General features: G+C 34.7%; 1 protein-coding gene across 6 annotated transcripts in view; it reads left to right on the top strand.

The window, feature by feature from the left end:
- HIPK3 (homeodomain interacting protein kinase 3) overlaps positions 1–12,935 on the top strand; it is a 99,926-nt gene extending 86,991 nt beyond the window's left edge. For 2 of the 6 annotated variants that reach the window (XM_033119395.1, XM_033119396.1), the window contains 9 exons: positions 4,000–4,121; positions 4,375–4,499; positions 4,593–4,754; positions 4,911–4,973; positions 5,277–5,570; positions 5,885–6,025; positions 7,526–7,761; positions 8,039–8,166; positions 9,020–12,935. In XM_033119395.1, the coding sequence (XP_032975286.1) occupies positions 4,000–4,121; positions 4,375–4,499; positions 4,593–4,754; positions 4,911–4,973; positions 5,277–5,570; positions 5,885–6,025; positions 7,526–7,761; positions 8,039–8,166; positions 9,020–9,496 (1,748 nt within the window). In that variant the 3' untranslated portion in view covers positions 9,497–12,935. Of the gene's footprint in view, positions 1–3,999; positions 4,122–4,371; positions 4,500–4,592; positions 4,755–4,910; positions 4,974–5,276; positions 5,571–5,884; positions 6,026–7,525; positions 7,762–8,038; positions 8,167–9,019 lie in introns of all 6 variants that reach the window. The other 4 variants (XM_033119398.1, XM_033119399.1, XM_033119394.1 and 1 more) reach the window with 3 other exon arrangements.
- Positions 12,936–13,225: the final 290 nt, after the last annotated feature.

Raw genomic sequence — 13,225 nt, 5'->3', positions numbered from 1 at the left:
GTCAGTAGCCTTTAGACCAGTGACGTTCATTTCTCGACTGGAGCTCCACTGTGATCACCGTTAACAAGATGGGTCATATGACAGTTCTATTTCCTGTAGAGTCTAGCATGATAAAATACCTTAGTAGAAATTAATGAGCCTGAAAAGCTATGGACAGTCCTGTACAGGTATCACTGCTCCACATGTTCAGGTAAGTACATATTGTCTATCCTTACTCGACATGAAAGTGACAGAGAGTTCGCTTCTTTAAATTTTGGTCGTAGGAGTTGTGTCCCAAAACTCCTAGTCTTGTTCTTTACTCCTAGCTCAGATTAAAAAAAAGGATTGATTTTTAACTAAACTGGGTTATGTCCCTTACTTTGATAAAAATAGCAATTAAATCCTCAAGTTTGATGGGTGGCAGAATACCTTTGAAGAGGCCGCAAATTCTCAAACAGGAATTTCTTAGTGGTTCTTGGGAGGGTGATAGTAGCATGCTTTGGGACTGGAATAACTGGAATAAAACCCTACTTCCTATGTCTTTTCCTAGCATTTTGTCCTTGATAAGCTTTAACATCTAGTTGTATCTTAAAGCAATAAGTTAATTACAAATGGTGCCCTAAATCTTTGAAACATGGTGTTAATACTGTATATATGATGTAAGTGAAAGAAGTTGGTGCTAAATCAGGATACCTGGGATATAGTTCTGTTTCTGCTATTTGCTGTGTTATCCTAGACATGTTTGGTAACCTGTTTCAGCCTTAGTCAAAGGAAACAGACTGAATAGATACTGCTTTGGTCATTTCTAGCCTTAATATTTCTGGATTCTGAAGGTTATTTGAATTTTTTATTTGATTTAAGGACTTGAGCTATTTTTTTTTTTAATTTATTTTGGTATCTCCCACAGTGCCTACCTAACAAAGCACCAAGAATATGTTTGTTGACTTGATTGGCTGATAATAAGTGATGTGAAAACATGTCAACTCTTTAGCCACTTTTGTTCTACCAGAGTAGCTTTACTTTTATCTTTTTTATATGTTAGGTTTTCATATAAGGTTTCATTGAGAGAAAGGTTTATATTACTAAAAACAGAAAAACAACAATTTAGATGATTGATTTTCATGATGGAATTGTGGTCCAGGGGTGGTCTATAAGGATCTGTGACAGTAACCCTGGCTGGTCTCTAATAAAAATGCCCACAGCATTATATTATTAGCACTCTTAAAGATGCTGTTGGGTTTGTTTTTCTCAACTGTTTATTATAAAAATTTTAAGCATACGAAAAGTTCAAAGAATAATACAATGCATTCTACTCTCGATTCAGCAAAGGTTAACATTTTGCCATATTGCTCTCTCTCCCTCTCTCTCTCTCTATCTATTTATTTATCTATCCATCTATCCACATGCTATCTGCTAGTAAGTGGTAGACATTTCACTTCTAAGTACTTCAGCATACAAGGCTGATTTTTTTTTTCTAATCAGTTGTCATTTAAGTGGTGTCTTGACAAATGCATTTTCACTTAGATGAGTTTTTAATCTGTACTAAAAAATAGATTCTTAGATCCTAATAATCTCTCCCATGTACCAAAATCAGTTTGAGAGTCACCCACCTACAGTGTGTTACATTTCATCAAGATTTGGAATAACAGTTTTTTTCAGAGCCCACCTTCTGTTTGTAGCAAAAACGTAAGAGGCTTATGAGACACATTTCAGAACATGGCTAAACATCGTTCTTAAAACATTCAGTGTGGTTAGACAAATCTTTCTTCTTTTTATGCAGCTTATAATTGATAAAAGGTTAGTAATCTTTCTGTGCAGGTGTTAGCAGCTGTGTGAGTGGGTCATAATAAGGATAACAGAAAGAAAAAGAGATACTCTCAGACTCATCAACCCATTAAATGTCAAGGATGTCAAGGACAGTATTTTTGAATTAGCATGAATAGGGAGACAAAGCAAAATATTTGTGAGGTTATGTAACAGGTATAGATGCAACAGGAGGACAGGCAGGCCGTATAAATGTTTTATTGTTTCTTAGTATAGTGTCTGCTTAGAAACGAAAGCTCCCCCTCTCATTTGTTTTAGCATTTCTGTAGAAAATTCCAGTGTTGATCTTTTTACCCCTTTCCCTCATAATGTGCCAGCCCATTTCAAATAAATATTTTTAAATGATTATTGGGCAACTATTGAGTAGCAGTTATGGTACCAGTATAGTTTTTATTTTAAAATAAATTTTCATGTCTATTCCACTTCATTTTAATTTTTTTACTTTGGGGTTATAATGTTTAGGTTCATCATACATCTCATATATTTTAAATATTATAAATTTAGTATGTAGTTATAAATAGGTAGGTGGTATGTCCATATTATTGTGAGTTTTTCAAGTATAAAAGGCTTAGCCAAGCTTTTATTTAACATATCTGAGTTTAGGTTGTATATATTAAACAAGCATTTAACATTATTTTGCTGTCTGAAAAGCTAGTTATTCATCCCCTCTGGATGAAAATCACTATTTTAGAATCAAATGCATTCCAGCAAAATTTTCCTTTGTTGTACTAGAACAGTCTTTACGCTTTTTGTGCCCTGCTCTCCAGGTATTAAAGCAAATCTAATCAAACAAAGATAAAGTTTTACTTAATGTAATAGCTATAATAGAAAATTGAGAGCTTAATCTACTTTTGAATTTGATTAAAACAAATTAGACCTCATGAGGAGAGAAGATAATAGGAGAATTCTTCTCATCTTAAGACATTGATTATAAGGAAAATTTAACGGCAACATAATTTTTGTTGGGATTTGAGAATTTGCTCTATCCATTCATCCTTGTCAAAGTGAATTCTGCTTTTTTCTCTGATGAGATTGTCTATTGCTGCAATATAGCTACACTGCCTTGGTGTGCTTATATTTCTTGGAGAATTTGCTGATCAAGACATGCTTTTTGGAAGGGGTAACAAGGTCAGTTTTAAAAAAATAATCTGTAGATCTTTGTTAAACTTAATTCGTGTCTAGTTTTTTAGGTGGAGCTCGGAGGGTAGAACACCCTGGAAGTAGGGTAAAGGCCTCTGTGAAGAAAATAAACACAACAACATTAACATTCTCCTTAGGATTAACACTTAACATATATCCATGCAATAAATATTGCAAAATTATTTTTCAATAGGAAAAGAAAAGCAGTATTTCTTTACTGTCTTAAAGCTTAATATCGTAAGACTTTTAATATTTACAAAGTCCTTTTGCAATGTATGACACAGAAATATTAACATTAACAGGATTAACATGGCTGATAATCCTGCTTTCTAATTTTCCTAGCAGGTGAGCAAAATGAAACATGTTTGTCCTGGAGTTCCAGCAGCTCTCGTCTGGGAATACTAGTAGATTCAGGCTCATTGACCAAAGCTTAGTTGTATCATCATATTAAGCAGAAAAGTTCATTTTTTTGCTTTTCCTTTGGAGGTCGAAATAAGTGTGCCATCATGAATTTTCTTGAATCATGTAAACCATCATAGCCATGGAAATGTGAAGTTGTGTTACTTTTTCTCTTTGGTGCCAAGAGTGTTAAGGTCCTATTACAGTTTTAAAGAAGAGAATACGAAGCATAGCTAAATGTTTGTGTGTCAGGATGAACCTGCTAGAGGATGAGGATGTTGAGTCAGATTTACCTTTCCATGTCGTTTATCATAGTGGCAGAACTATTTGAAAAGAAAAATAAAGCTACCATAGTAAATGTTAAAACTAATTGGAAGTTTCAAGAAAAATAAATGATTCAACTTTGTGGAATGCATTTTAAAACAGTAAAAAGAGTAGCTTTATGCCATTTTGGAATGAATGATGTACCACAAGGTAGAAAGTACCTCACTTTCCTAGTAGATTGCTTTGTTAGTGTTATGAACATTTTATGTAGGGGATGGTTTTATAATCCTAATCAGAATTTTAGCAATTCTTTAAATTTAAAAGAGTTTTAAAAGTTAACTTAGGGAGAGATTTTTTTCTTTTATTTGAGAACTATTCTTTCCTATTTCGCAGGTATTCCTGCAACGCATGGAAAGCCCAGTAGTTATTCAATAAGGGTAGATAATACAGTTCCACTTGTAACTCAGGCCCCAGCTGTGCAGCCCCTACAGATTCGCCCAGGAGTTCTTTCTCAGGTTGGTAATAATTCATTATTTTTGCATATGTACTCTTCTTATACTCAAGTAGGGGTACTGATCCATTTGTAATATATCAGCCTGTGATGTTGGGAAACAATGAAAATGACCTGGATGGGAATTGGATCCTTTGTAGATTACTGACTTTACCTTTTATAAGTATTAAGTAATTGTTACTTTCATGTATTTTTTATTTTTAAGATGTAGTAATGTTGTAACTTAATTATTTTTTCTTTTGCTTTTGGTGCAGCAGACATGGTCTGGTAGATCACAGCAGATGCTGGTACCTGCCTGGCAACAGGTAACACCCATGGCTCCTGCTACTACTACATTAACTTCTGAGGGTGTGGCTGGTTCACAAAGGCTTGGAGACTGGGGGTAAGTTAAAAACAAAAGCAGTTCTTTGTGAAAAGTTTGCAAAATAGATCTTGGTAAAGAAAAGCACTCAATTTTTCTAAACTTTCTCCCTAGGAAAATGATTTCACACAGCAATCATTATAGCTCAGTGATGCCACAACCTCTTCTAACCAATCAAATCACTTTATCGGCCCCGCAGCCAATTAGTGTGGGCATTGCACATGTTGTCTGGCCTCAGCCTGCCACTACCAAGAAAAATAAATTGTGCCAGAACAGGTTGGTATTGCTATTTTAAATTTCCTCTGCATTTTGAGAATTAATCTTTAAGATAAATTTTGCATGTACACTAAAGGGTCACTCTGTTGTATTCAAAATGACCTCTTTGATAGCTTTGTTACAAACACTAAGCCAGCTCCCTTCTCAATTTCTCAGAGGTATTTTGGTAAAACTAATGGAATGGGAGCCAGGAAGAGAGGAAATAAATGCTTTCAGTTGGTAAGATTGTCTTTATTGCCCTTTTGATTTATTATCTGCCTATAATTTTAGACAATTTTAGACACACAGATATCACATTTACCAAAAAATGACCATTTGAATGTATGTAAATGCAATCTACACTGATATTTCTAGAGATAATACTTTATATTTCACAAAATTTATGATCTGTATGTTAGTGTATTACATACATGATCTTGAACCAAGCAAAGGTTCACATTGTCCATTTTAACAAGATATCTTAGAAAAATGTCATGTACATATTTTGATGATAGAAATGACACATTATTCCTTTGATTGCAGGAGTAATGCATTGCAGAATACCAATATCCCACATTCAGCATTTGTTTCTCCAAAGATAGTAAACGGGAAAGATGTTGAGGAAGTAAGTTGTATAGAAACACAGGACAATCATAACTCAGAAGGAGAGGCAAGAAGTTGTGAAACGTCTATTAGGCAGGACTCTGATTCATCAGTTTCAGACAAACAGCGGCAAACCATCATCATCGCTGACTCTCCAAGTCCTGCAGTGAGTGTGATCACTATTAGCAGTGACACTGATGAGGAAGAGACGTCACAGAGACATTCTCTCAGAGAGTAAGTGCCAAAAGCAGTTCGCAGCTATGCTGCACCCTTAAATAATAATGATGGCGCCCTCTGGTGTGATTAAAAAAAACCCCACCTTTTTATGACTTACTCCTTGTCTGTCAGTGTCCTTTGGAGTAAACTTCCTGAATGGTATTTAACCACGATGATTACAGCGTTTTTCTTATATTTATAAACTTTGAATTTTTGCCCATGTAGGTCACTCTTAACTGTTTCATATCCTAAATGAAATAAATTAATTTGGGGCCACTTGGGGAGTATCTTCTCATGTTTGACCCAAGTCTTTTCCTTTCCTCTCTCACTAGGTGTAAAGGTAGTCTAGACTGTGAAGCTTGCCAGAGCACTTTGAACATCGACCGGATGTGCTCCTTAAGTAGTCCTGACAGTACTCTGAGCACCAGCTCCTCAGAGCAGTCCAGCCCAGCCCCTTGCAAGAGGCCGAACAGGTAACAGAGCTGCATGACTAGTATATGATAAAGACTAAATTTATTTAGTCCACTAAATAAGCCTATGATTTCTTTTGCTGTTTAAATGATAAGTACCTGCCAGTTTACCGTAGTGGCTTCTCTCTGGAACATAATTTGGAACTAGATCACTTTTTATAAACTCAGGTTTTAAGTAATAATTTTCTTTATTGTTATAGAACAGATCTAAATGAAAAGTTGAGGTTCTATTAAATGATTCTTAAAGAATCATTCGTTTTTGAAAGGGTAAAGAAGCCACATTCTCAACTTTAGTTTCAGACTACTGTTGTAACAAATTTGGAATAAGAACATGCACTTTAGCAAAATAAAAAAGGAATGTTTTGCATAATGAAGTGATGACACATTGTCAGTAGAATATCCACTGTGATTTTTTTCCTCTCATTGGTGATTAATTTGCATATTTGTCCATATTTCCTTGCCTACCCTTCCCTTGGCGAGGGACGTGCATTACCACTAAAGTACTGAGCTTCTCCTAACCAGCATGACGTACTAACCCGTTAAGAGATGAGCTACAAAAATTTCAGTGAAATACTTTTGATTTTAGCTTTTAGAATTTTTTTTATAGTGAAAACAATTTGAATAAATTTCAGGTCTTGATTTTATATATTTGTTTTCTCTCTTTCCTTAGATAGGAAATACAGTATTGAATACCTATAACCAAAGCTCTGTGGAAGACGCAAAGAAATTTTAACACATCTTATAAATTGTTTATCATGTGGTTTGGAAGTTCATGTCATACACATATTCATAAATATTCACATACCTATGGAAAAAATATATATAAATGTATATATAAATATATAACTAAAAGCATATAATTAAAATATACATACAAAAAGAGGTGCTTCAAATTAAGTATGAAATGAGTGATTAAAACAGACAATAAATGCTGTAGAAATCGCAAGGAGAGCGATTGTCAGTGCCCGAGAGGGTCAGGAAGAGAAGTAACGGGACTCTGGCTAGGCCTTCAGAGATGTGGGAAAGACATTTCACATAACTGGTTGGTTAACAGGACCCAAACTACCACCAAATGGGTGTATCCTGATTTTAGACTTTAATTTGAAATAATCAAGTCACATGCTTATATGTTTATACAGTTCATTTAAATTACCCAGGAGAATGCTTCTTTTGTAGTGTTTTAATGAAGTTTTTTGGAATATATAAAGTGGGATTTTATGAACTGCTACTGAGGATCAAGTGGGAAAGAAAGGAGAGGAAAGGATGTGCCATCTTTTAGTGCCAAAAGAGTGTTCCTAAACAGGACAGAATTAGGGCTAGCATCTGCAGAGTGAATTATTGTGAAAGTCTAGAAAGTCTGAAAAAATCACATGGACAAGGAAGAAATCATAATTAGGTATGAAATAACTGAGTAAGATGGTCATCAATTTGCCAGAGCCTGGATATTATTTACTTTAGATTTAATGTTGAAAAACATACTATAAAAATATTTTCTTGTTGTAGTATGTCAGATGAAGAGCAGGAAAGTGGTTGTGATACTGTGGATGGCTCTCCAACATCAGACTCTTCGGGACACGACAGTCCATTTGCAGAGAGCAGTTTTGTGGAGGACACCCATCAAAACACAGAACTGGTAACCTCTGCCAACACAGAAACCAAACCAGCTGCCTGTACTGTTGTGGTGCCACCAATGGGACTAGAAAACGGATTAAATGCCGACGAGCATATGGCAAACACAGGTAAACTGTCCTTCCCCCACCCCTTCAGAGGTCTTAATTTAGGAACATCAGAGAACAGCACTGCCAAAAGTCATCTCTGATTTTCCAACTTGATCCGGCCAAATGGATTGTACAAAAGTAACCTCGTCTTATATTATCCAGTGATTGGAAATCCTGAGTTCTATTTATTTAATTTTAACATTCTCAAATCACTACTGTGTAAAATACCAAAAGACGTTTCTAATTTTTATATGAGAAGGAAAAAGCATCAACTCTTTGCTATTTGGTTCATTGCCAGATTCTATATGCCAGCCATTAGCAAAAGGGCGATCTGCTCCTGGCAGAAAAAACCAGCCTTCCACAGTGGGTAATCGTCAGCAAAAATTGGCATCAGCATTGCAGCAGCAGCATCTGCATTTCAGTCAGGTACGTTTGTACGTTTCTAAGTCTTTGGATTCAAGTTCAGGAGTTTTTCACTTGGGATAAAAGAGATTCTGAAACTGTATGCAATCTTAATAAATTTTACCCTTTTCATTATCCCAAGTGACTAAAGGATAGTTACTGGATATCCTAATAATAGGATAATTAAGCAGATTATTCATAGAACTTGAATTCTTAAGAAAAATTAAGCTCTTAGATTCTCTTAAATATATATTTAGTGTGTCTATTTTCTTAGACCCTTTAAATCAGAATGCACACGAAAGGATCTATGGCTACATTTCTTATGTGTTAGTGGTGGTGATAGTTAGCGATATGTATTGAGTACTTTCCATCTGTTCACTTGGCTTGGCAATGTTTTTCAACTGGGGAAAGAAAAGATCACGGGCATTACAACAGACCTGTGTCTGAATCCTGGTTTTGTCACGTATTATGTTTATTATCTTGGCCAGGTCTTTTCAACAAATCTGGACCACAGTTAATGGGAATAATAACTGTATCATGGGGTTGTTTTGGAATTAAATAATGGGTGTGTAAAATGTTAGCCTTACATATGATCAGTGTTCCACAAATGGTAGCTATTGGTAGTGGTGGGATAGTGATACTGCTGGCAGCAGTAGTGGCAATGTTAATAATGTAATAATATGTACTAACAAATACTAAAATGTTAATACTAATATATAAAATCATTATTTTTATCTCTATTTATACTGAGTACAATCTAAGATCTGAGAGATTGTCTATGGGTTATTAGTTACAGAGTTTATTGTAATTTCCCTCTTCTTTTTAATTTATAAAATATGCATTTAGAGTTTTTTGCTTGTTTGATTGTTTTGGATAGGTTCAGCACTTCGGATCTGGGCATCAAGAGTGGAATGGAAACTTCGGACATCGAAGACAGCAAGCTTATCTCCCTACTAGTGTTACCAGTAATCCATTTACTCTTTCTCACGGAAGTCCCAATCACACAGCTGTGCATGCCCATCTGGCGGGAAACACGCACCTCGGAGGACAGCCTACTCTCCTTCCCTACCCGTCATCAGCTGCCCTCAGTAGTGCTGCACCAGTGGCCCACCTCCTAGCCTCTCCATGTACCTCAAGACCTATGTTACAGCATCCAGCTTACAATATCTCCCATCCCAGTGGCATAGTTCACCAGGTCCCAGTCGGCATAAATCCCCGTCTGTTACCATCCCCAACTATTCATCAGACTCAGTACAAACCAATCTTCCCACCACATTCTTACATTGCAGCCTCACCTGCGTATACTGGATTTCCATTGAGTCCAACAAAACTCAGCCAGTTTCCATATATGTGAAAACTCAAAAAGAGTATATTGAGGAAGCTCAATGATAGACACATTTGATTAAAAATAAAAACATGGTATTTAATAAATATTAGCCATGGCACAAGAAAATTATTTTTGAATCATGTAGACTTGGGTGCAATTTAAACAACTTTGAGCTTTAAAAAAAACTCACTTTTAATGTGTTTTGCACATTTGGTATAACTTGTCTTTGGTCATGTTATCTTCTTATGTAGTAACTCTAGACAGGTGACTTATGGGAGCAGAAGTCCAGTTTTGCTCCTACTATTTTTTATAAAATTGCCTTCTAACTAGTGCAAGACACGTCCACATTTGGGAAGCCATTCAGTGTACAGACTTAGAGCAACAGATGCACATATGTCAGAATTACAAGTGAATTGTATTATCTGTGTCTTAGTGTATAAATGTTGGGTCACTTACCTAAGAAATTGAGCTATTGTTCTTTACATTTGCATGTGTCTTTGCATGGGCAAGATGTTGCCTAGACTTTGCTCTTAAATGTTGTTCTAATAATCTCAGCTGCATTGTAAACCGTTCCCACACATAGTGCCTTAAATATTTGAGGTTGTTAATGTTATTATTGCCTATATATAAATGTTGAGGACTGCAGCACTTAAAATTCAGACCTACTCTTTTGTTTTCTTTTGATAGAGTAATATTCATTTTTGGTTTTGTGTGGTATGATTTCAGGTTGTAGCTGTTTTTTCCTTGCTAAGAGGGCAGCATGTTTGCTATAGCTGAATTCTGCTGTCTGATTTTTCAGAATGATCTAGCTTCAAGAAAAGCAAGCAGTTAGTAGTGCTTAAGAAAACTTGATTCAGTATCTCATGGATAGTTGATATCTGTCACAACACAGCATTTTATATACTGTTAAGTAAAACTGCAATACAATCTAAGTTTATTTTGGGAGTGTTTGCTGTATAATTGGATTTAATAAAATGTTTAGAGGTGCAGTAGGCATGACTTTGAGTAGATAATGAAAGAAAATGCAAATTGCTCATTGATTCATGATGTGGTTTCATCTTCGCTTGGGCAATCCATGCAGTATTTAATAAGTAGTAGCAGAATATTTACTATTGAAGCTTGAAAAGATGTGAGTTCTTTGTGTGCAATTTTCATTTATGCATGTGAGAGGGTTTTTTTAAAAGTATTTTTACATTGTAGTACTTGTTTTGCTTGTTCGTGGTGTTTGCTTATTTAATACATTCCGTCAGGGACAGAAATTACATGCTTTTCTTCCTAGGAAGTGTGTCTTGGGTCTTTTCTTTCTTTTTTTGGTGGTGGTAATGTTTAAATGAAGTTGCTTTTACAGCACCAAAGACTTAATCATCCATTTCCTATATAAAAGGTAGCTACTTTTTGCATAGACCTCAAGTATATTGTAGTGTAGAGGTGGAATTTAAGGAAAGGTATTAAACAGGCTGTGTTTTTGCTTATGGGCAAGTAATAAATTGTATCATTTATCTTGAATGTATCATAGATAAGCTGCTATATAACGATTGCCACTTCAGATAGCTGTGAAATTAGGTGATTAACTAGTTGTTATTTAGCCTTCTAATTTCTGTATAAGTCTAATTACATGAAATAGAAGTTGGGGTTTTGATTTTTTACTTTGCTTTTCTGTTTGGAGTGTCATTGTAACTACTGTATTGTAAATGATGGAAAATAATTGCATATGTTATTTTGGGGTGTGTTAATTGCATCAGTATTTTATCTCAATGTTTGTGCTCATCACTGCATATAAAAAAACTTGGATATATCAATGTAACTTAATTTTTTATTTTCATACTGGCATTGTAGACACTTGAGAAAGCTGTATCTTGCAGGCTTGACTTAACTTTTTTTCCTTAAAAATCTGGAATATAATCTTACAGCCTTTACTGGAATAAACAGTACAAAGCATTTGGGTGTAAAACTCTTCAAATGTTTTGGATTTATAGCATTTCTTTGGTAAATGAATTGCATACCACTAGTACAGCATTGACAATAAGCTAATAATGGATAAACTTTTCTTTACTCCATTAACACAAGCAGTGTTTTATTTAATAATCATCAATGAAATAAATGTGCCTGAAATTGATTTTAAAAATTACAGTATTAGATCATAAAATAAAAACCAGCAGTACATTTTTAGTCACACTGAAAATGAAGGACTTAATTTTCCCCACAAGTTTCAGTGTTTTTAGTAATCAATTCTATGCATTTTATATAAATAGAAATATATATATATATTACACATAAAAAAGGAATAGCCTAAGATTAATTTAAAAGATTATTTACAGATAGCAAATTTATGGAGTCACTATTTAAGTAAACTTGCTGCCCTCCACAGCCTTCTAGTTTTATTTATATGGTCCAGCAGATTACTGGTATCTGCTCACTTCTTGGAAATGAATCAGTGCTGGCAGTGGCTGTTTCAGAAACAAGCGCAAAGGATTGATTGGTGTTTGTGCCACAACAGGTACAAAACTGGCACAGTTTGCTTTTTGTTCAGGGCCATGTTTACTCCCCTGAAATGTCCTATTTTCTGTATTTCAGTTCCAAGACTGAGATGGTCTTGTTAAATGAACAGTAAATGGTAAACTGCATTGTTTTCATAATGTAATAGTAATGTTTGATAAAGGCATACTGCAGTTAAGTACATTGCTCTTAACTGATTCTAATCATGGGCTTTTTATGTGTTTAAAAATAAAAAATTTCAAAATCCTGCTAAAATCTAAAGCATATTGAGAAAATAATCTGGATTTATACCCTCTTGAAAGCCATTTTTACCACTTTTCTTTGGTTTTAATGCTGTCTTAAATAAAACACTGCATGAATTTCAAGTTGCATATTTGCATACTACTTTATTTTTTTATTTGCATACTATTTTAATTTGCAAATTATTTTTTATCAAATATCCTGATATTTAGTTTTCTTTTTCTTCAGGGTGTTTAACTAAGTATGTTACTGTAATAGCAGAACCTTTTCATTTTTAAAATCTTTACTACTAATTTTAAACTTGGTTTGTGTTAAGTAAAAGTTAAATCATACACTGCAAGGTGTAGGAGGATTTGTTTTAACGAACCCAATGATAGATTTGATTACTAAGTTTGAACTGTTAACTGTTTAACAATTTTAGACTTGTGGCTTTCTTTCTTTGGTTTGTTTGTTTTTGCTTTTACTTCTATGCTACACTAGTTTGCCATGTAGCAATTGCACTGTGCAATATTTCAATAAGGACTGGGAAAATTTTTATGGATGTAATGTCTATTACGGTTTGCGATAGTATTTCTCTCTAGTTCTCAGTGATTTAAATGTGACCAAGCCTTCTGTACTTTGTCACAAAAAGCGGGTTTTCCAGGTGACTATTTTGGTGAGTGTCAAAATAAGAATTTATGGTGTATTACTGTCGATTCACTTTCAATTAAAATATATATATTGCAGCAAACAGTTTGTTGACTTTTTTTCCATCCCACTACTGCTTACAGGTTAGGGAAGGAAAAGGTTAGTAGCATTGAGTACCTAACTTATGTCATCTCATTTAATTCTCAAAACCATCTGTGAGATAGGTATTATTGTCTTCATTATATAAATGGGGAAGTAGGCTCAAAACAGCTAGGTAAGTTGCCCAAAGTCACACTATTAGGGAATGGTGAATCTGGGATATGAACCAGATTATTTAACTGTAACTAATCTACTTTTCACCAGTTCTTTTAAAGTTGGAGGCAGTGTGCCAGA

This window comes from Rhinolophus ferrumequinum, chromosome 11 (genome assembly GCF_004115265.2).
Source record: "Rhinolophus ferrumequinum isolate MPI-CBG mRhiFer1 chromosome 11, mRhiFer1_v1.p, whole genome shotgun sequence".
NCBI lineage: Eukaryota > Metazoa > Chordata > Mammalia > Chiroptera > Rhinolophidae > Rhinolophus > Rhinolophus ferrumequinum.
Note: the sequence above shows the minus strand (reverse complement) of the source record. Positions and strands in the feature narration are given on the sequence as shown.